The 24,927-nt window shown below is 38.2% G+C and overlaps 1 protein-coding gene across 4 annotated transcripts in view; it reads left to right on the top strand.

Annotated features, from left to right (window-relative positions):
• DNAH7 (dynein axonemal heavy chain 7) overlaps positions 1 to 24,927 on the top strand; it is a 371,530-nt gene that overhangs the window by 309,375 nt on the left and 37,228 nt on the right. For all 4 annotated transcript variants that reach the window (XM_037850664.1, XM_037850667.1, XM_037850666.1 and 1 more), the window contains 3 exons: positions 1,071 to 1,301; positions 15,884 to 16,036; positions 17,386 to 17,563. In XM_037850664.1, the coding sequence (XP_037706592.1) occupies positions 1,071 to 1,301; positions 15,884 to 16,036; positions 17,386 to 17,563 (562 nt within the window). The remainder of the gene's footprint in view (positions 1 to 1,070; positions 1,302 to 15,883; positions 16,037 to 17,385; positions 17,564 to 24,927) is intronic.

The following is a 24,927-nucleotide window of genomic DNA, read 5'->3' as shown; positions in this document are numbered from 1 at the left end:
AACATTCGTTATCTTCTTCATTCTCTATGATTTGTTTTACATATTTGGTTGTAAAACCAGTACTTTGAGATCAAAATAAAGGATTATTATATTGGCATATCACTTTTTTGCTAGAATGTATTTGAAATTTACCAACATTTAATTCTTTCATTGTGCAACTTTTCAGGAATTATGGTGGTATTTTGTAGGTAGTGCTAAAAGTCACAATGGAAACTTTAGTAAAAGTTATCAATATTTATAGAATTGATCCAGTATCACAAGGAACCAGGAAATATAGAATCAGATCAGAAAGAAGACTAAATACAATTTCCTGGGATTGGGAAAAAAATGAAATATATCCATGTATAGTCTAATAGTGCTTGTTTTTTCTTTCATACCACCCCCTCCCCCCACTCATACTCATTTGTTTTGAGGATTTAAAAATGTTTTCAGAAAATATAGATTCATTTACACAGTGCCAATATGGACATATAAAAGTAAAATTGAAATTAAATTCCCTTTCCTTGCTTCCACGGTGAAATCACTAGTCTGCCTTTTCTCCATAACTTTTCCTACTGCTTAGAGGACAGGAGCTTATTTTCTTTGCCCTCCTGGTTCAAGGAGAAAACTGTATCTCTGTTTTTGGCAACCAGTGGCATCAGTGTTATTAGCAAATATATTTTGTGGCAAACTTTCTCAAAGCAAGATCAGATTTCCTTTTAATGGGTTTTAATACCCATCATCATTTGGCCACCCCACCAATGTAAATAATGCTTCTTATCTCTCTTTCTGCAGCATTTACTCCTCTCCCTGCACACAGACAGCAAAATGTGTAGCTTATTTGCTTCCTGTATACCCTTTTAGCTTCTGAACCCCATATATGCTCTTCTTCCTCCTCTCTAATGATCATCATCTCAAAAACCCACCCCTGTCCTGTGTCATCACTTTAATAAATCTTGCATGGAGGAGGATCATGGATAAAATAGCCAAGCAGTATTCATTTTTATAGAGATTTACCTAGGGGATTTTCCTATTCAGCTATTCTTAGAACTTTATTAGGATTTCTTATTTATAATTTGGATTCTTTATAGTCTCGTTCAGCAGGTGCTGGTGCAAAATCATCAGATGAAGTAGTAAATGAGGTAGCAGGTGACATCTTGGGTAAACTTCCAAACGACTTTGATGTTGAGGCTGCAATGAGGAGATACCCAACAACTTACACCCAGAGCATGAACACTGTACTTGTCCAAGAGATGGGACGGTTCAATAAGTTGCTGAAGACCATAAGAGAATCATGTGTTAACATTCAAAAAGCAATCAAGGTCAGTTGAAACACACCGAAGAAAAATCATTGAATTAAACTTGTCATTCATCTATTTAGCAATTATTTATTGGGTACAGATTCTGTGCAAGCACTTTTCTTGGTTTGGGGCATAGAAAAAAAATCTCTGCCCTTGGGGAGTTTATAGAATTCTGAGGTAACAGTTAATAAACAGAGAAGTAAAATAAAGACTATGCTAGATAGTGATAGAAGTGCTAAGGGGACACAGAGTGTTCAGGAATAAGAAAGATAAAGCCTCTGCCCTCACGGAGCTTGTATTTCAGTGAGGAAGATGATTTAAATAAATAAATAAATAAATATATAATTTTAGGGAGTGATAAGTTCTATGGGGAAAAAAATACAATAAATGGGTGAGAAGCTCTTCAGTCAGGTTGGGTCAGGCCACCTCTGTGGCGCCTCATTGAGGAGGGCCTAAGGAGCAGAGGCCCCAGTGATGTGAAGAAGCAAGCCATGGGACCTCTGACGGGAAAACATTTCAGGCAGAGGGTATAGCAAGTGCAAACACCGTGACAAGCTTGGCAAGTTCCATGAGCAGGAGAGAAGGCTGGTGTGGCTAGAGCAGAGTGAGCATGAGGAAGATGGCAGGACTACAAAGAGGAACCAGGAGGCAGCTCTTGATGGCCTTAGGGGTCATGGTTAAGAGCTTGCATTTTATTCTAAAGTCTAAGGTACAGAGAAGCCTTCAGAGGGTTTTGAGCAGTGAAGTGAAATGATGTGTTTTACATTTTAAAATTTCACTTTGACCACTGCTAAAAGGATTGTGGGGGACCAGGGTGAAGGCAGAGACCAGTCGCATTATGGAGATAGTCCAGCTGAGTTGGTCTTTGGTAGTAGCATCGGAGGTGGTGAGAAGTGGTTGGATTTTCGTTGTTATTAAATGAGGCGTCTATGAGACTGACTCCAATTGGTGTGGATATGAATCAGAGGAGTCAAGGATAGCTCCTAAATTTTTGGCCTAAGCAAGTGGAAGGACTGGGGAAGGAACAGATTTGAGTGAGAAAATCAAGAATTGTGTTTTAGTCATTTTAATTTTGAAATTCCTGGTGACTCAATGGAGAGGTTGAGTTTGCTGCTAGATAGATACTCTAGAATTCAAGTTGGAGTTCAAAACTGGAGATAAATTTCAGAGTCAGCAACATACTGAATATATCTAGACATGAAATTTATAAGTTATCTCAAATGTTTTAGTGGTGCAGATGAGTATGGAGCACTTTGAGGCACTGATTCTCTCTACCCAGCCACCCAACCACCCAACTCCTTTGCGCTACTTACAATTACCTTTCCCTTAATAGTCTTTTATCATTCTCTTCATATTTCCCAAATGCGGTTAAGAAAATATATCAAATTCAAAAAACCTAACTTGAGTTGACCTCTGGAACTAATGTGGCAATATAAATCCACATATTAGGTTTGCTTCCTGTTTTGATTTCCCAGTGAAATGACCCAACCAATTTAACTGGGAAAACTCTATGTCACATTCTCTGATAATGTAATAAAACTAGGTATATTTTATGAAATTATGACCATAAAAATGACAATATCCAATATATAAACCACAGGCAGTTGCAAAATATCTAGGACAAAACCTATTTCTTATAGTAAATTCCTACAATAAATCTAACAAAGGAACATGTAGAATCTATATTGGGGGGGGACCGTCAAGACTGTACTAAGAAACTTAAAATGTTAAAATGTAAATAAGTGGAAATAGAATCTTATTGGACCAGCATAAAATCAATATTGTAAAAATGTTAAAGGCAAGATTCAATTTTTGTTTTACCTAGTATCCTAGCAAATATAAGGCATTTACCTAGTGCCTATTGTTGGTGTTGAGCATCAGGAATTCTCATATACTGATGGCGGGTATGTAAATTGGCTCAGCCTGTTTGATACAATTGGATAATATCAGTCAAAATATGGAATCTCCATTATCCTAAAGATGTATTTATACTTGCACATGTATGTGAAGTTGTAGGTGCAGGAATGGTCAGCACAACATAATTTTAAAAGTAAATGATTAAAAATAAATCTAGGGGAGGTGGGGCAAGATGGCAGACTGGTGAGCTGTAAGTTTTAGTTATTCCTCCAGGAAAGTAGGTAAAAAGCCAGGAAGTGCGTGGACTGGACACCACAGAGCAATCTGTCTTTGGGCATACTTCATACAACACTCATGAAAATGTCGAACTGCTGAGATCAGCGAAATCTGTAAGTTTTTGTGGCCAGGGGACCCGCGCCCCTCCCTGCCAGGCTCAGTCCCGTGGGAAGAGGGGCTGCCAGCTCCAGGAAGGAGAAGGGAGAACTGCAGTGGTAGCCCTTCTCGGAAACTCATTCTACTGATCCATACTCCAACCATAGATAGACTGAGACCAGACACCAGAGAATCTGAGAGCTGCCAGCCCAGCAGAGAGGAGACAGGCATAGAAAAAAAAAATTAACACGAAAAACTCCAAAATAAAAGCAGAGGATTTTTAGAGTTCTGGTGAACACAGAAAGGGGAAGGGCGGAGCTCAGGCCTTGAGGCGCATATGCAAATCCCGAAGAAAAGCTGATCTCTCTGCCCTGTGGACCTTTCCTTAAAGGCCCTGGTTGCTTTGTCTATTAGCATTTCAATAACCCATTAGATCTCTGAGGAGGGCCCTTTTTTTTTTTTTTTTTTTTTTTTTAATCCTTTTTTCTTTTTCTAAAACAATTACTCTAAGAAGCCCAATACAGAAAGCTTCAAAGAATTGCAATTTGGGCATGTCAAGTCAAGAGCAGAACTAAGAGAGCTCTGTGACAAAAGGCAATAATCCAGTGGCTGAGAAAATTCACTAAACACCACAACTTCCCAAGAAAAGGGGGGTGTCCACTCACAGCCACCATCCTGGTGGACAGGAAACACTCGTGCCCATCACCAGCCCCATAGCCCAGAGCTGCCCCAGACAACCCAGTGTGACGGAAGTGCTTCAAATAACAGGCACACACCACAAAACTGGGCGTGGACATTAGCCTTCCCTGCAACCTCAGCTGATTGTCCCAGAGTTGGGAAGGTGGAGCAGTGTGAATTAACAAAGCCCCATTCAGCCATCATTTCAGCAGACTGGGAGCCTCCCTACACAGCCCAGCAGCCCAGAACTGCCCTGGGGGTACGGCACTCACCTGTGACATAGCACAGTCATCCCTCAACAGAGGACCCGGGGTGCACAGCCTGGAAGAGGGGCCCACTTGCAAGTCTCAGGAGCCATACACCAATACCAAGGACTTGTGGGTCAGTGGCAGAGACAAACTGTGGCAGGACTGAACTGAAGGATTAGACTATTGCAGCAGCTTTAAAACTCTAGGATCATCAGGCAGATTTGATTGTTAGGGTCACCCCCCCTCCCCGACTGCCCAGAAACACGCCCCACATATAGGGCAGGCAACACCAACTACACACGCAACCTTGGTACACCAATTGGGCCCCACAAGACTCACTCCCCCACTGACCAAAAAGGCTAAGCAGGGGAGAACTGGCTTGTGGAGAACAGGTGGCTCGTGGACGCCACCTGCTGGTTAGTTAGAGAAAGTGTACTCCACGAAGCTGTAGATCTGATAAATTAGAGATAAGGACTTCAATAGGTCTACAAACCCTAAAAGAACCCTATCAAGTTCAGCAAATGCCACGAGGCCAAAAACAACAGAAAATTATAAAGCATATGAAAAAACCAGACGATATGGATAACCCAAGCCCAAGCACCCAAATCAAAAGACCAGAAGAGACACAGCACCTAGAGCAGCTACTCAAAGAACTAAAGATGAACAATGAGACCATAGTACGGGATATGAAGGAAATCAAGAAGACTCTAGAAGAGCATAAAGAAGACATTGCAAGACTAAATAAAAAAATGGATGATCTTATGGAAATTAAAGAAACTGTTGACCAAATTAAAAAGATTCTGGACACTCATAGTACAAGACTAGAGGAAGTTGAACAACGAATCAGTGACCTGGAAGATGACAGAATGGAAAATGAAAGCATAAAAGAAAGAATGGGGAAAAAAATTGAAAAAATCGAAATGGACCTCAGGGATATGATAGATAATATGAAACGTCCAAATATAAGACTCATTGGTGTCCCAGAAAGGGAAGAAAAGGGGAAAGGTCTAGGAAGAGTATTCAAAGAAATTGTTGGGGAAAACTTCCCAAATCTTCTAAACAACATAAATGCACAAATCATAAATGCTCAGCGAACTCCAAATAGAATAAATCCAAATAAACCCACTCCAAGACATATACTGATCACACTGTCAAACACAGAAGAGAAGGAGCAAGTTCTGAAAGCAGCAAGAGAAAAGCAATTCACCACATACAAAGGAAACAGCATAAGACTAAGTAGTGACTACTCAGCAGCCACCATGGAGGCAAGAAGGCAGTGGCACGATATATTTAAAATTCTGAGTGAGAGGAATTTCCAGCCAAGAATACTTTATCCAGCAAAGCTCTCCTTCAAATTTGAGGGAGAGCTTAAATTTTTCACAGACAAACAAATGCTGAGAGAATTTGCTAACAAGAGACCTGCCCTACAGGAGATACTAAAGGGAGCCCTACAGACAGAGAAACAAAGACAGGACAGAGAGACTTGGAGAAAGGTTCAGTACTAAAGAGATTCGGTATGGGTACAATAAAGGATATTAATAGAGAGAGGGAAAAATATGGCAAACATAAACCAAAGGATAAGATGGCCGATTCAAGAAATGCCTTCACTGTTTTAACGTTGAATGTAAATGGATTAAACTCCCCAATTAAAAGATATAGATTCGCAGAATGGATCAAAAGAAATGAACCATCAATATGTTGCATACAAGAGACTCATCTTAGACACAGGGACACAAAGAAACTGAAAGTGAAAGGATGGAAAAAAATATTTCATGCAAGCTACAGCCAAAAGAAAGCAGGTGTAGCAATATTAATCTCAGATAAAATAGACTTCAAATGCAGGGATGTTTTGAGAGACAAAGAAGGCCACTACGTACTAATAAAAGGGGCAATTCAGCAAGAAGAAATAACAATCGTAAATGTCTATGCACCCAATCAAGGTGCCACAAAATACATGAGAGAAACACTGGCAAAACTAAAGGAAGCAATTGATGTTTCCACAATAATTGTGGGAGACTTCAACACATCACTCTCTCCTATAGATAGAACAACCAGACAGAAGACCAATAAGGAAATTGAAAACCTAAACAATCTGATAAATGAATTAGATTTAACAGACATATACAGGACATTACATCCCAAATCACCAGGATACACATACTTTTCTAGTGCTCACGGAACTTTCTCCAGAATAGATCATATGCTGGGACATAAAACAAGCCTCAATACATTTAAAAAGATTGAAATTATTCAAAGCACATTCTCTGACCACAATGGAATACAATTAGAAGCCAATAACCATCAGAGACTTAGAAAATTCACAAATACCTGGAGGTTAAACAACACACTCCTAAACAATCAGTGGGTTAAAGAAGAAATAGCAAGAGAAATTGCTAAATATATAGAGACGAATGAAAATGAGAACACAACATACCAAAACCTATGGGATGCAGCAAAAGCAGTGCTAAGGGGGAAATTTATAGCACTAAACGCATATATTAAAAAGGAAGAAAGAGCCAAAATCAAAGAACTAATGGATCAACTGAAGAAGCTAGAAAATGAACAGCAAACCAATCCTAAACCAAGTACAAGAAAAGAAATAACAAGGATTAAAGCAGAAATAAATGACATAGAGAACAAAAAAACAATAGAGAGGATAAATATCACCAAAAGTTGGTTCTTTGAGAAGATCAACAAGATTGACAAGCCCCTAGCTAGACTGACAAAATCAAAAAGAGAGAAGACCCATATAAACAAAATAATGAATGAAAAAGGTGACATAACTGCAGATCCTGAAGAAATTAAAAAAATTATAAGAGGATATTATGAACAACTGTATGGCAACAAACTGGATAATGTAGAAGAAATGGACAATTTCCTGGAAACATATGAACAACCTAGACTGACCAGAGAAGAAATAGAAGACCTCAACCAACCCATCACAAGCAAAGAGATCCAATCAGTCATCAAAAATCTTCCCACAAATAAATGCCCAGGGCCAGATGGCTTCACAGGGGAATTCTACCAAACTTTCCAGAAAGAACTGACACCAATCTTACTCAAACTCTTTCAAAACATTGAAAAAAATGGAACACTACCTAACTCATTTTATGAAGCTAACATCAATCTAATACCAAAACCAGGCAAAGATGCTACAAAAAAGGAAAACTACCGGCCAATGTCCCTAATGAATATAGATGCAAAAATCCTCAACAAAATACTTGCAAATCGAATCCAAAGACACATTAAAAAAATCATACACCATGACCAAGTGGGGTTCATTCCAGGCATGCAAGGATGATTCAACATAAGAAAAACAATCAATGTATTACAACACATTAAAAACTTGAAAGGGAAAAATCAATTGATCATCTCAATAGATGCTGAAAAAGCATTTGACAAAATCCAACATCCCTTTTTGATAAAAACACTTCAAAAGGTAGGAATTGAAGGAAACTTCCTCAACATGATAAAGAGCATATATGAAAAACCCACAGCCAGCATAGTACTCAATGGTGAGAGACTGAAAGCCTTCCCTCTAAGATCAGGAACAAGACAAGGATGCCCGCTGTCACCACTGTTATTCAACATTGTGCTGGAAGTGCTAGCCAGGGCAGTCCGGCAAGACAAAGAAATAAAAGGCATCCAAATTGGAAAAGAAGAAGTAAAACTCTCATTGTTTGCAGATGATATGATCTTATATCTAGAAAACCCTGAGAAATCAACGATACACCTACTAGAGCTAATAAACAAATTCAGCAAAGTAGCGGGATACAAGATTAATGCACATAAGTCAGGGATGTTTCTATATGCTAGAAATGAACAAACTGAAGAGACACTCAAGAAAAAGATACCATTTTCAATAGCAACTAAAAAAATCAAGTACCTAGGAATAAACTTAACCAAAGATCTAAAAGACCTATACAAAGAAAACTACATAACTCCACTAAAAGAAATAGAAGGGGACCTTAAAAGATGGAAAAATATTCCATGTTCATGGATAGGAAGGCTAAATGTCATTAAGATGTCAATTCTACCCAAACTCATCTACAGATTCAATGCAATCCCAATCAAAATTCCAACAACCTACTTTGCAGACTTGGAAAAGCTAGTTATCAAATTTATTTGGAAAGGGAAGATGCCTTGAATTGCTAAAGACACTCTAAAAAAGAAAAACGAAGTGGGAGGACTTACACTCCCTGACTTTGAAGCTTATTATAAAGCCACAGCAGTGAAAACAGCATGGTACTGGCACAAAGATAGACATATAGATCAATGGAATCGAATTGAGAATTCAGAGATAGACCCTCAGATCTATGGCCGACTGATCTTTGATAAGGCCCCCAAAGTCACTGAACTGAGCCATAATGGTCTTTTCAACAAATGGGGCTGGGAGAGTTGGATATCCATATCCAAAAGAATGAAAGAGGACCCCTACCTCACCCCCTACAGAAAAATTAACTCAAAATGGACCAAAGATCTCAATATAAAAGAAAGTACCATAAAACTCCTAGAAGATAATGTAGGAAAACATCTTCAAGACCTTGTATTAGGCGGCCACTTCCTAGACTTTACACCCAAAGCACAAGCAACAAAAGAGAAAATAGATAAATGGGAACTCCTCAAGCTTAGAAGTTTCTGCACCTCAAAGGAATTTCTCAAAAAGGTAAAGAGGCAGCCAACTCAATGGGAAAACATTTTTGGAAACCATGTATCTGACAAAAGACTGATATCTTGCATATATAAAGAAATCCTACAACTCAATGACAATAGTACAGTCGGCCCAATTATAAAATGGGCAAAAGATATGAAAAGACAGTTCTCTGAAGAGGAAATACAAATGGCCAAGAAACACATGAAAAAATGTTCAGCTTCACTAGCTATTAGAGAGATGCAAATTAAGACCACAATGAGATACCATCTAACACCGATTAGAATGGCTGCTATTAAACAAACAGGAAACTACAAATGCTGGAGGGGATGTGGAGAAATTGGAACTCTTATTCATTGTTGGTGGGACTGTATAATGGTTCAGCCACTCTGGAAGTCAGTCTGGCAGTTCCTTAGAAAACTAGATATAGAGCTACCATTCGATCCAGCGATTGCCCTTCTCAGTATATACCCGGAAGATCAGAAAGCAATGACACGAACAGATATCTGCACGCCAATGTTCATAGCAGCATTATTCACAATTGCCAAGAGATGGAAACAACCCAAATGTCCTTCAACAGATGAGTGGATAAATAAAATGCAGTATATACACACGATGGACTACTACACGGCAGTAAGAAGGAACGATCTGGTGAAACATATGACAACATGGATGAACCTTGAAGACATAATGCTGAGCGAAATAAGCCAGGCACAAAAAGAGAAATATTATATGCTACCATTAATGTGAACTTTGAAAAATGTAAAACAAATGGTTTATAATGTAGAATGTAGGGGAACTAACAATAGAGAGCAATTAAGGAAGGGGGAACAATAATCCAAGAAGAACAGATAAGCTATTTAACGTTCTGGGGATGCCCAGAAATGACTATGGTCTGTTAATTTCTGATGGATATAGTAGGAACAAGTTCACAGAAATGTTGCTATATTATGTAACTTTCTTGGGGTAAAGTAGGAACATGTTGGAAGTTAAGCAGTTATCTTAGGTTAGTTGTCTTTTTCTTACTCCCTTGTTATGGTCTCTTTGAAATGTTCTTTTATTGTATGTTTGTTTTCTTTTTAACTTTTTTTTTCATACAGTTGATTTAAAAAAGAAGGGAAAGTTAAAAAAAAAAAAAAAGAAAAACAAGAAAAAAAAAATGTAGTGCCCCCTTGAGGAGCCTGTGGAGAATGCAGGGGTATTCGCCTACCCCACCTCCATGGTTGCTAACATCACCACAGACATAGGGGACTGGTGGTTTGATGCGTTGAGCCCTCTACCATAAGTTTTACCCTTGGGAAGACGGTTGCTGCAAAGGAGAGGCTAGGCCTCCCTATATTTGTGCCTAAGAGTCTCCTCCTGAATGCCTCTTTGTTGCTCAGATGTGGCCCTCTCTCTCTGGCTAAGCCAACTTGAAAGGTGAAATCACTGCCCTCCCCCCTACGTGGGATCAGACACCCAGGGGAGTGAATCTCCCTGGCAACGTGGAATATGACTCCCGGGGAGGAATGTAGACCCGGCATCGTGGGACGGAGAACATCTTCTTGACCAAAAGGGGGATGTGAAAGGAAATGAAATAAGCTTCAGAGGCAGAGAGATTCCAAAACGAGCCGAGAGATCACTCTGGTGGGCACTCTTACGCACACTTTAGACAACCCTTTTTAGGTTCTAAAGAATTGGGGTAGCTGGTGGTGGATACCTGAAACTATCAAACTACAACCCAGAACCCATGAATCTCGAAGACAGTTGTATAAAAATGTAGCTTATGAGGGGTGACAATGGGATTGGGAAAGCCATAAGGACCAAACTCCACTTTGTCTAGTTTATGGATGGATGTGTAGAAAAGTACGGGAAGGAAACAAACAGACAAAGGTACCCAGTGTTCTTTTTTACTTCAATTGCTCTTTTTCACTCTAATTACTATTCTTGTTATTTTTGTGTGTGTGCTAATGAAGGTGTCAGGAATTGATTTAGGTGATGAATGTACAACTATGTAATGGTACTGTAAACAATCGAAAGTACAATTTGTTTTGTATGACTGCGTGGTATGTGAATATATCTCAATAAAATGATGATTAAAAAAATAAATAAATAAATCTAAATGCTTATTTTTCAGTGATTAAGATGGATCTATATGATGGAATGCCTATCAATAAAAAGAATAAGGTAGATTTTTAGTCACTGATATGAAAATATGCCAAAACATATTGATACATGAAAAAAGCAGTATAACTTTTATGTATTTCTTGACCCAATTTGTGATTTTTAAAAAATATACTAAAAAAATTCTCCTGAATTTGCCACACTTGCTTTATCTTTCTTTCTCACTCTGTGTGTATTATATATACATATGAATATATAATTTTTTCTGAATTATTTGAGAATAGTTGCTTGTTTACATAATTTCCCTTTGTCTCTCAATACTTCAGGATTACAAAACCACAGTACAATGATCGAATCCAGGAATTATAATCTTGATATAATATTTGTACCTGATCAGCATCAGCACTCCAGTTTTGTCAATTGTCCAAATTATGTCTTTCATAGAAATACTTTTCTAGTACAGGTTTCAGTTTGGGATCAGATATTGCATTTAGTTGCTGTAACTCTTTCATCTTGTTTTATTCTGGAATAGTTCCTCATTATTTTTCATGACAACATTTTTTAAGAATCTAGACCAATCATTTTATAAAATTTATAAGAGAATATTGAGGGAGAGGCAGGAGTATACACATAAATTGTAACCTGTTTGAAATGAGTGTTTGGCAAAAAATGACTTGGAAGTGGTAAACATTAATACATTCATTGAAGATTGTATGCACTTAACCCATCTTTGCTTCCTTAAACAGTATTCCTTTCTGATATACCCAACAATATATAAAATTAAAAATATATTGAGCTATTTATGACCAAAAATAAATCAAAACCTCTGATTTCCCTCTATAATAATATTAAGTACCAGCTATTGGTTGCTTGTTTCAGAGCTTGGTCCTTTCATACATTGATACAAATAATTTCAACAGTCCTTTATAATCAGTAAACTTTATTAAGTAGCAACTATGTTTCTGGCACTGATGAGGAAAATGAGGCTCAGATTGGTTAATTTATTTAAGGCCACACAAGGGCTATAAATAGTGAAATCAGGACTTAATCCTGGGTTTTCTGGCTCTAAAATGCATACTCTTTTTACTAGATCACATTCCTTTTCCAGTTGTAACAGAGAAGTGTAAATTTGTAAATTGCACCAAAAATTTGTATAATAACCAATCTGAGGATGTAAGAGACATTGTTCAGTTTTTATCAAGCTGGCTTATATGTATTGTCAGTTAATTTTATAATCTTCTAAAACCCAGGGGTTTGCTTTCAGTGATGGGTCATTCTGCTTCAGAGAAGGTCTATTTTGCTGGTTTTAACTTGTTTCCTTACTCTTTCACTCTGAGGAATTGTTGAAGAACATGCTTTCCCTAATCCTTCTATACCCACTCCCCAAACAATGGCCTGGTAAAACTACAAATGATTCAGTACTCCTTTGAGGAGGAAAAAGAAAAGGTGAGCATTTGACTGGGTGTTTTCCCAGAAGGCATAGAGTCGAGTTAACTGGAAAACCAATTAAGCAGTTCTGATAGATAAATTCACTCATTTGGGGCGTGATGAGCATGTAGTTACTATCATTCTCAAGGCGGGAGGAGGGGAAGGGACAGGAGTGAGGGGAGGTGAAGGGAGAAGGAAGGGGGGAAGGAGGGGGAGGAGAAGCAGAAGGAGGAAGAGAAGGACAACTGTGCGAGTATAGAAGTTTTGAACACCATTTACAAACTGACCTAATTGGTGTTTATAGATTACTTCTTCCAACAAGAGTATAATACACACTTTTTTTTCAAATTCATATGGAACATTTACAATTAGTGACCATATGAAAAACCATAAAGCAGTTCTCAATAAGTTAAAGGGTTTGAGGTCATCAGAGTATATTCTCTAATCACAGTAGAATTAAGCAGGAAAGTACTAACAAAAGGATAACTAACAAAAAATAGTCTTCTTAATAATCCATTGCACAAAGAAAAAAATAGAAATGGAAATTCAAAATAATTTAAATCACAACAAACATGTCAACATCTTAAAACTTGAGAAATGCAGCTTCAAATAAATGTTAGAAAAGGAAAAGCCCAATGAAATAAAAAAAAAAATTAATGAAATTGAAAACAGATATGCAATAGAAATTCAAAAAAGCCAAATGGTTATTTAAAAGTCTGATACACTGATAAACTCTGGCAGACTGATCGAGAAAAAGAGAGTAGAAACAAAAAACTAACATCAATAATGGAAGGGGGGAGCATCACACTAGATACTGAAGTCTAAGAGAACTTAATAGGATATGAAAACTTTAGGCCAATAAGTTTTTAAATGTTAATAAAATGGACAAATTCTTGGAAAAACACATTACCAAATTGATAGAATAATTAGAAAATCTGAATAGTCCTTCATATATTTTTAAATTGAATGCATAATTCAAAAATTCCTCTTTCACGTGAGAAGCCTTCCACAGATGTCCCGTAATTTTTGGTTGTCTGCTTCTATTTTAGAAGGGGGCATTATCACGTTAACTGTTCACTTGAGAACACCAGTGTTATGGTTGACTGTGGCCTTCTGTAGGGTAATCTGGCTGCACTGTTTGACTAAGAAACTGATGATTCAGTGTCATTAAGTGTTTCTCCTTGACTTGGTTCTTCCTGTGGCCTTGATGGGAGATACAGGTCTGACTTCCAGCACGCTGGGAGCTATGAGAGGGAAGAAACTTCAGGGATCTCAGATCCAATATACATGTATTCACTTAGTCCTCCTGAATTCCATATGAGAACTCTGACTTCAACTGGCCTGGTGTTCCCCATGCCTGGGATCTCTGTATTTTCTTCTCCAGGTTTCATTCAAGGTAGGTAAGGTACAGTTTTGGGGGAGAAGACCTAAAAATCTGATTTTCAAACCAAGTTTCAACAATCCTTTTCATTTACCACCACCATCTTCTCACTTTCAGAAGTATCTAGGGCTATCAGTTCCGAAGATTTGTGGGGTTTCTGCAATGTAAATCTGGTTGATTCTTAGCTTTCCCCTCTGCCAGTTTAGGATCACATTTTGCCTGATTACTAAGTCAGCTGCCACCAGTTCATATGCTTTCCATCTTCTAAAATCATATTGTCATTGTCCCTTTCCCTGTTTTTCTGCACTTGTGGGCTTATGCCTTTAAAGATAAAGTCACTTAGTGTTGTTATAGTGGGGTTTGGGGAAGGAGGCAAATGAAATGTTTTTTAATCCATCGAATTTACTCCAAAAGCTTCCCCATATGTTAGTTGAAATAATATTGACTATGGAAAATACATAAATGACAATCACAACTAACTTAATGGCAAGATTGGACAGGCAAGGATTTTCAAGGGCCTCAAATTTTTTTATTTTTTATTTTTTATTTTTAATTCAGTTTTATTGAAATACATTCACACACCATACAATCATCCATGGTATACAATCAGCTGTCCACAGTATGGTCACAGTTATGCGTTCATCACCACAATCTATCTCTGAACATTTTCCTTACATCAGAAAGAACCAGAACAAGAATAAAAAATAAAAGTGAAAAAAGAACACCCAAACCATACCCCCCATCCTACCCCATTTGTCATTTAGTTTTTATCCCCATTTTTCTACTCATCCATACACTAGATAAAGGGAGTGTGATCAACAAGGTCTTCACAATCACACTGTCACCCCTTGTAATCTACATTGTTATATAATCGTCTTCAGGAGTCCAGACTACTGGGTTGGAGTTTGGTAGTTTCAGGTATTTACTTCTAGCTATTCCAATACATTAAAACCTAAGAGGTGTTATCTATATAGTGTGTAAGAATGTCCACCAGAGTGACCTCTCGACTCCATTTGAAATCTCTCAGCCACTGAAACTATTTCGTCTCATTTTGCATCCCCCTTTTGGTCAAGAAGATACTCTCAGTCCCACGATGCTGGGTCCAGATTCATCCCCGGGAGTCACATTCTGCATTGCCAGGGAGATTTACACCCCTGGGAGTCAGGTCCCACGTAGGGGGGAGGGCAGCGGGTTCACGTGTCGAGATGGCTCAGTTAGAGAGAGAGAGAGGGCCACATCTGAGCAACAAGGAGGTACTCAGGGGGAGACTCCTAGGCACAATTATATGCAAGTTTAGCCTCTCCTTTACAGTAACGAGCTTCATAAGGGCAAGTCCCATGATCGAGGGCTCAGCACATCAAACTGCCAGTCCAAGGGCCTCAAATTTTTAACATCAGTGCATCAGCAGTTCAAAGTGGGATAAGGCCAATTAGACTTCACAATTAGATTCCAGAGTATTTTAACTTTTCAAATTATTTTAAATCATTTTCCTAATTTTCTATTCATGACCACCCTTTTAATAAGGCCAAACAGATATAATACTTGTCCATTTACTAGACAAGTAAAGCCAAAGTTAGGCTGTGATTGAACAGCTAGTGTGTTGCTAAGTATTGATTAGGAGTCTTTTGATTAGAATTTGATTAGATTAAATCTGTTAATGTTTTTCTAACGAATAGTTCAAAGACTTCATGGCTTATTTGTGGATGCAAAAGCAAATATCTTTGCTTTCTCTTTATTATTATTATTATTTTTTTTTTTTTTTGCTATGTGATTCAACCTTAACTGTTCACAATTATAGACATAGGATAATTGTGAAGAAAGTGTTTAGGAAGGGGTTGTCCACTACCTATACTTTCACGTTAACTGAAGATTAAATATGTTCCAGGGGCTTTTAGTGATGCCTGCAGATCTTGAAGAGGTGGTTAGCAGCATTCTGAATGTCAAAATTCCAGGAATGTGGATGGGTAAATCCTACCCAAGCCTTAAACCACTTGGCAGCTATGTAAATGACTTCCTTGCAAGACTAAAATTCTTGCAGGTGAGTTCATCCAAATCATCATATATTGTTAAGTTTCTTTTGGTTTTGTTGTGTCAAAACAGCTAGTGTGATGTTCTATTACACTCTAGTTTGCTGTGCATCCCAGCACAAATGACCACTACTCCATATTGCATAAATTTATATAACTGTTACACTGACCAAAGGAAATACTAGTATTGGAAATAAAATTTCTGAAACACTTTAGGAGCAGATATTCATGTTCAGTGAAGTAAAACATGAAAGTCAATGACATTGAAAGAAAATAATTGGCTATATTGGCTTTTTTCATTAAATATTTAGCATTAAAATAGATGTTTAAGACAATAACAGCAAAGAAATAAATAAGTAAATAAAAATAAAAGATAAAAACCAGGCAAGCTAGTGAGAAGCATTATTTCTTCCTTTCCCAATAGTCTTCCAGGTCATGAGGTCACTAGATTGCTGGTTCAGCCAAGACGGTAATGCCCTCAATGGCTAATTGTTTTGGAAACGTTGAATGGGCAGAAGCCTACTTCCTAATTAGAAGTATCAATTAATTTCCTAGACACTATACATAATGCATCAGGAGCTGCCCATGAGGAAATTTCTGCAGGGACGAAATGACTGAACATACGAACTCCCTTTTCATAACACAGGCCCTCTTTTGGACTACAGCCAGTACTAAGGAATTCAGATTGTTCTTGAAAGATGAAGGTTCTACTTATGGGAAAAGCTTTTTCAAGTTCATTTCCTCCAAATTGACTTCTATAATCTACTCACTATTTAGTTAAAGTTCAGTATTCAATTAGCTCATCATTAGCAACTATGATGTGAACAGAGAATCCAGGTATCTTGACATTCATAAAGACCTTAAACTCTCACTACCCTGCTTATTCTGGGAGTTGCTTGTACAATGAAATGTTGAATTTCATTGTATTTTAGTAAAGTAGGAGGAAAAAACTTCCAAAGAAATAGTCTACTGGGTACTATTTACTTATTAGAAAGGAAAAAAATGAGAAAACATTATTTTCTGACCAGACTTTATGGGAATCTCCTCTATTGAATCATGTAACACAATATATGGTGAAACAGTGTATATTAGTTACTCAATATGGTATGGAGCTTTTCTTAAGGACCATTGGGCATGTATAAAACAGCCATTTATATTTGCACTCAAGCAAATTCTCAAGCTGGCATGGTGGCATGGTGGATAGGAAATTGAAGTCAGAACCAGCTATACTTCAGAGTGTTAGCTCATCCATTAGTTAGCCTAAAAGATAATAAACATTCAGTCAAATTTTATTAGGCAGTGTTGCATTCAAACAGTTGAAAGTCTCTGTTGATAGGATGCTTATGTTTTGATACCACAGCAATGGTATGAGGTTGGCCCTCCTCCAGTCTTCTGGCTTTCTGGCTTCTTCTTCACACAAGCCTTTCTAACGGGTGCCCAGCAGAACTATGCCAGGAAATACACCATTCCCATTGATCTACTTGGGTTTGACTACGAAGTGATGGAAGACAAAGAATATAAGAGTGCTCCTGAAGATGGTAAGAGCAATGACAGTATGAGTTGGCTTATATCTGGGCACCGAACAAAAATATAACATTCTTGCTTAATGTTCTCCCTGCTAAAAAAGTCATCCTAATGTTTGTAACTGGTCCTTAAATAGTTGAGACAAATGTTTTTGGAGACACAGAGACAGAGACAGACAGGGAAAGGGACATGGAGAGAAAGACAATTTGCTTTAGCGAATGGGAGTGAAATGATAACTATAGGTAAATCTGGATAAAGGGTATATGGATGTTCCTTGTACTGTTTTATTTTTGCAGAATTTTGTAAGTTCAAAATTACTTCTGATAAAAAGTTCAGAAAAAAGTATTCATCAAATTAATAGTATAGGGGTAATCAACCATAAGCTTCTGTTGGCTTTGGGGAATCAAGATGGCATAGTATTGAAAAGGAGGTTTCCCTGCTTTCCCTAGAAGAGCGTACCTTTGCAGAGTCCTAAAATATGTATTCTTTCCTAATAGACATCATTCAAACCTAATAAAACTCATGACTAATAGGGCATTTGTTTTTCAATTGAAAGGCTGTTACTTTATTTTCTTAATTAATTATCTTTTCAATACTTTGTGGCTACCCTGATGCTTTATTTCAAATTTAGTGAAAAGGGCCACTATTTTAAACATGAATTATTTTTTAAAATGCTATAGAGGAGGTGGGGCAAGATGGCAGACTGGTGAGCTGTAAGTTTTAGTTACTTCTCCAGGAAAGTAGGTAGAAAGCCAGGAACTGCGTGGACTGGACACCACAGAGCAATCTGACTTTGGGCATACTTCATACACCACTCATGAAAATGTCGAACTGCTGAGATCAGCGAAATCTGTAAGTTTTTGCGGCCAGGGGACCCGCGCCCCTCCCTGCCAGGCTCAGTCCCGTGGGAGGAGGGGCTGCCAGCTCCGGGAAGGAGAAGGGAGAACTGCAGTGGTAGCCCTTATCTGAAACTCATTCTACTGATCCATACTCCAACCATAGATAGACTGAGACAAGACACCAGAGAATCTGAGAGCTGCCAGCCCAGCAGAGAGGAGACAGACATAGAAAAAAAAAAAACAACACGAAAAACTCCAAAATAAAAGCAGAGGATTTTTGGAGTTCTGGTGAACACAGAAAGGGGAAGGGCGGAGCTCAGGCCTTGAGGCGCATATGCAAATCCCGAAGAAAAGCTGATCTCTCTGCCCTGTGGACCTTTCCTTAATGGCCCTGGTTGTTTGTCTATTAGCATTTCAATAACCCATTAGATCTCTGAGGAGGGCCCTTTTTTTTTTTTTTTTTAATCCTTTTTTCTTTTTCTAAAACAATTACTCTAAGAAGCGCAATAAAGAAAGCTTCAAAGAATTGCAGTTTAGGCACGTCAAGTCAAGAGCAGAACTAAGAGAGCTCTGAGACAAAAGACAATAATCCAGTGGCTGAGAAAATTCACTAAACACCACAACTTCCCAAGAAAAGGGGGGTGTCCGCTCACAGCCATCATCCTGGTGGACAGGAAACACTCCTGCCCATCGCCAGCCCCATAGCCCAGAGCTGCCCCACACAACCCAGTGTGACGGAAGTGCTTCAAATAACAGGCACACACCACAAAACTGGGCGTGGACATTAGCCTTCCCTGCAACCTCAGCTGATTGTCCCAGAGTTGGGAAGGTGGAGCAGTGTGAATTAACAAAGCCCCATTCAGCCATCATTTCAGCAGACTGGGAGCCTCCCTACACAGCCCAGCAGCCCAGAACTGCCCTGGGGGGATGGCACTCACCTGTGACATAGCACAGTCATCCCTCAACAGAGGACCCAGGGTGCACAGCCTGGAAGAGGGGCCCACTTGCAAGTCTCAGGAGCCATACACCAATACCAAGGACTTGTGGGTCAGTGGCAGAGACAAACTGTGGCAGGACTGAACTGAAGGATTAGACTATTGCAGCAGCTTTAAAACTCTAGGATCACCAGGGAGATTTGATTGTTAGGGCCACCCCCCCTCCCCGACTGCCCAGAAACACGCCCCACATATAGGGCAGGCAACACCAACTGCACACGCAAGCTTGGTACACCAATTGGGCCCCACAAGACTCACTCCCACACTCACCAAAAAGGCAAAGCAGGGGAGAACTGGCTTGTGGAGAACAGGTGGCTCATGGACGCCACCTGCTGGTTAGTTAGAGAAAGTGTACTCCACGAAGCTGTAGATCTGATAAATTAGAGATAAGGACTTCAATAGGTCTAAAAACCCTAAAAGAACCCTATCAAGTTCAGCAAATGCCACGAGGCCAAAAACAACAGAAAATTATAAAGCATATGAAAAAACCAGACGATATGGATAACCCAAGCCAAAGCACCCAAATCAAAAGATCAGAAGAGACACAGCACCTAGAGCAGCTACTCAAAGAACTAAAGATGAACAATGAGACCATAGTACGGGATATAAAGGAAATCAAGACTCTAGAAGAGCATAAAGAAGACATTGCAAGACTAAATAAAAAAATGGATGATCTTATGGAAATTAAAGAAACTGTTGACCAAATTAAAAAGACTCTGGACACTCATAGTACAAGACTAGAGGAAGTTGAACAACGAATCAGTGACCTGGAAGATGACAGAATGGAAAATGAAAGCATAAAAGAAAGAATGGGGAAAAAAATTGAAAAAGTCAAAATGGACCTCAGGGATATGATAGATAATATGAAACGTCCGAATATAAGACTCATTGGTGTCCCAGAAGGGGAAGAAAAGGGTAAAGGTCTAGGAAGAGTATTCAAAGAAATTGTTGGGGAAAACTTCCCAAATCTTCTAAACAACATAAATACACAAATCATAAATGCTCAGCGAACTCCAAATAGAATAAATCCAAAAAAACCCACTCCGAGACATATACTGATCACACTGTCAAACATAGAAGAGAAGGAGCAAGTTCTGAAAGCAGCAAGAGAAAAGCAATTCACCACATACAAAGGAAACAGCATAAGACTAAGTAGTGACTACTCAGCAGCCACCATGGAGGCGAGAAGGCAGTGGCACGATATATTTAAAATTCTGAGTGAGAGGAATTTCCAGCCAAGAATACTTTATCCAGCAAAGCTCTCCTTCAAATTTGAGGGAGAGCTTAAATTTTTCACAGACAAAGAAATGGTGAGAGAATTTGCTAACAAGAGACCTGCCCTACTGGAGATACTAAAGGGAACCCTACAGACAGAGAAACAAAGACAGGACAGAGAGACTTGGAGAAAGGTTCAGTACTAAAGAGATTCGGTATGGGTACAATAAAGGATATTAATAGAGAGAGGGAAAAATATGGCAAACATAATCCAAAGGATAAGATGGCCGATTCAAGAAATGCCTTCACTGTTTTAACGTTGAATGTAAATAGATTAAACTCCCCAATTAAAAGATATAGATTCGCAGAATGGATCAAAAAAAATGAACCATCAATATGTTGCATACAAGAGACTCATTTTAGACACAGGGACACAAAGAAACTGAAAGTGAAAGGATGGAAAAAAATATTTCATGCAAGCTACAGCCAAAAGAAAGCAGGTGTAGCAATATTAATCTCAGATAAAATACACTTCAAATGCAGGGATGTTTTGAGAGACAAAGAAGGCCACTACATACTAATAAAAGGGGCAATTCAGCAAGAAGAAATAACAATCGTAAATGTCTATGCACCCAATCAAGGTGCCACAAAATACATGAGAGAAACATTGGCAAAACTAAAGGAAGCAATTGATGTTTCCACAATAATTGTGGGAGACTTCAACACATCACTCTCTCCTATAGATAGAACAACCAGACAGAAGACCAATAAGGAAATTGAAAACCTAAACAATCTGATAAATGAATTAGATTTAACAGACATCTACAGGACATTACATCCCAAATCACCAGGATACACATACTTTTCTAGTGCTCACGGAACTTTCTCCAGAATAGATCATATGCTGGGACATAAAACAAGCCTCAATAAATTTAAAAAGATTGAAATTATTCAAAGCACATTCTCTGACCACAATGGAATACAATTAGAAGTCAATAACCATCAGAGACTTAGAAAATTCACAAATACCTGGAGGTTAAACAACACACTCCTAAACAATCAGTGGGTTAAAGAAGAAATAGCAAGAGAAATTGCTAAATATATAGAGACGAATGAAAATGAGAACACAACATACCAAAACCTATGGGATGCAGCAAAAGCAGTGCTAAGGGGGAAATTTATAGCACTAAACGCATATATTAAAAAGGAAGAAAGAGCCAAAATCAAAGAACTAATGGATCAACTGAAGAAGCTAGAAAATGAACAGCAAACCAATCCTAAACCAAGTACAAGAAAAGAAATAACAAGGATTAAAGCAGAAATAAATGACATAGAGAACAAAAAAACAATAGAAAGGATAAATATCACCAAAAGTTGGTTCTTTGAGAAGATCAACAAGATTGACAAGCCCCTAGCTAGACTGACAAAATCAAAAAGAGAGAAGACCCATATAAACAAAATAATGAATGAAAAAGGTGACATAACTGCAGATCCTGAAGAAATTAAAAAAATTATAAGAGGATATTATGAACAACTGTATGGCAACAAACTGGATAATGTAGAAGAAATGGACAATTTCCTGGAAACATATGAACAACCTAGACTGACCAGAGAAGAAATAGAAGACCTCAACCAACCCATCACAAGCAAAGAGATCCAATCAGTCATCAAAAATCTTCCCACAAATAAATGCCCAGGGCCAGATGGCTTCACAGGGGAATTCTACCAAACTTTCCAGAAAGAACTGACACCAATCTTACTCAAACTCTTTCAAAACATTGAAAAAAATGGAACACTACCTAACTCATTTTATGAAGCTAACATCAATCTAATACCAAAACCAGGCAAAGATGCTACAAAAAAGGAAAACTACCGGCCAATCTCCCTAATGAATATAGATGCAAAAATCCTCAACAAAATACTTGCAAATCGAATCCAAAGACACATTAAAAAAATCATACACCATGACCAAGTGGGGTTCATTCCAGGCATGCAAGGATGGTTCAACATAAGAAAAACAATCAATGTGTTACAACACATTAAAACTCAAAAGGGAAAAATCAATTGATCATCTCAATAGATGCTGAAAAAGCATTTGACAAAATCCAACATCCCTTTTTGATAAAAACACTTCAAAAGGTAGGAATTGAAGGAAACTTCCTCAACATGATAAAGAGCATATATGAAAAACCCACAGCCAGCATAGTACTCAATGGTGAGAGACTGAAAGCCTTCCCTCTAAGATCAGGAACAAGACAAGGATGCCCGCTGTCACCACTGTTATTCAACATTGTGCTGGAAGTGCTAGCCAGGGCAGTCCGGCAAGACAAAGAAATAAAAGGCATCCAAATTGGAAAAGAAGAAGTAAAACTCTCATTGTTTGCAGACGATATGATCTTATATCTAGAAAACCCTGAGAAATCAACGATACACCTACTAGAGCTAATAAACAAATTTAGCAAAGTAGCGGGATACAAGATTAATGCACATAAGTCAGTAATGTTTCTATATGCTAGAAATGAACAAACTGAAGAGACACTCAAGAAAAAGATACCATTTTCAATAGCAACTAAAAAAATCAAGTACCTAGGAATAAACTTAACCAAAGATGTAAAAGACCTATACAAAGAAAACTACATAACTCTACTAAAAGAAATAGAAGGGGACTTTAAAAGATGGAAAAATATTCCATGTTCATGGATAGGAAGGCTAAATGTCATTAAGATGTCAATTCTACCCAAACTCATCTACAGATTCAATGCAATCCCAATCAAAATTCCAACAACCTACTTTGCAGACTTGGAAAAGCTAGTTATCAAATTTATTTGGAAAGGGAAGATGCCTCGAATTGCTAAAGACACTCTAAAAAAGAAAAACGAAGTGGGAGGACTTACACTCCCTGACTTTGAAGCTTATTATAAAGCCACAGTTGCCAAAACAGCATGGTACTGGCACAAAGATAGACATATAGATCAATGGAATCGAATTGAGAATTCAGAGATAGACCCTCAGATCTATGGCCGACTGATCTTTGATAAGGCCCCCAAAGTCACCGAACTGAGCCATAATGGTCTTTTCAACAAATGGGGCTGGGAGAGTTGGATATCCATATCCAAAAGAATGAAAGAGGACCCCTACCTCACCCCCTACACAAAAATTAACTCAAAATGGACCAAAGATCTCAATATAAAAGAAAGTACCATAAAACTCCTAGAAGATAATGTAGGAAAACATCTTCAAGACCTTGTATTAGGAGGCCACTTCCTAGACTTTACACCCAAAGCACAAGCAACAAAAGAGAAAATAGATAAATGGGAACTCCTCAAGCTTAGAAGTTTCTGCACCTCAAAGGAATTTCTCAAAAAGGTAAAGAGGCAGCCAACTCAATGGGAAAAAATTTTTGGAAACCATGTATCTGACAAAAGACTGATATCTTGCATATACAAAGAAATCCTACAACTCAATGACAATAGTAGAGACAGCCCAATTATAAAATGGGCAAAAGATATGAAAAGACAGTTCTCTGAAGAGGAAATACAAATGGCCAAGAAACACATGAAAAAATGTTCAGCTTCACTAGCTATTAGAGAGATGCAAATTAAGACCACAATGAGATACCATCTAACACCGGTTAGAATGGCTGCCATTAAACAAACAGGAAACTACAAATGCTGGAGGGGATGTGGAGAAATTGGAACTCTTATTCATTGTTGGTGGGACTGTATAATGGTTCAGCCACTCTGGAAGTCAGTCTGGCAGTTCCTTAGAAAACTAGATATAGAGCTACCATTCGATCCAGCGATTGCACTTCTCGGTATATACCCGGAAGATCGGAAAGCAGTGACACGAACAGATATCTGCACGCCAATGTTCATAGCAGCATTATTCACAATTGCCAAGAGATGGAAACAACCCAAATGTCCTTCAACAGATGAGTGGATAAATAAAATGTGGTATATACACACGATGGAATACTACGCGGCAGTAAGAAGGAACGATCTGGTGAAACATATGACAACATGGATGAACCTTGAAGACATAATGCTGAGCGAAATAAGCCAGGCACAAAAAGAGAAATATTATATGCTACCACTAATGTGAACTTTGAAAAATGTAAAACAAATGGTTTATAATGTAGAATGTAGGGGAACTAGCAGTAGAGAGCAATTAAGGAAGGGGGAACAATATCCAAGAAGAACAGATAAGCTATTTAACGTTCTGGGGATGCCCAGAAATGACTATGGTCTGTTAATTTTCTGATGGATGTAGTAGGAACAAGTTCACTGAAATGTTGCTATATTATGTAACTTTCTTGGGGTAAAGTAGGAA

This window comes from Choloepus didactylus, chromosome 9 (genome assembly GCF_015220235.1).
Source record: "Choloepus didactylus isolate mChoDid1 chromosome 9, mChoDid1.pri, whole genome shotgun sequence".
Lineage (NCBI taxonomy): Eukaryota > Metazoa > Chordata > Mammalia > Pilosa > Megalonychidae > Choloepus > Choloepus didactylus.
The sequence above is the reverse complement of the archived record's forward strand: the minus strand, read 5'-3'. Positions and strand labels throughout refer to the sequence as shown.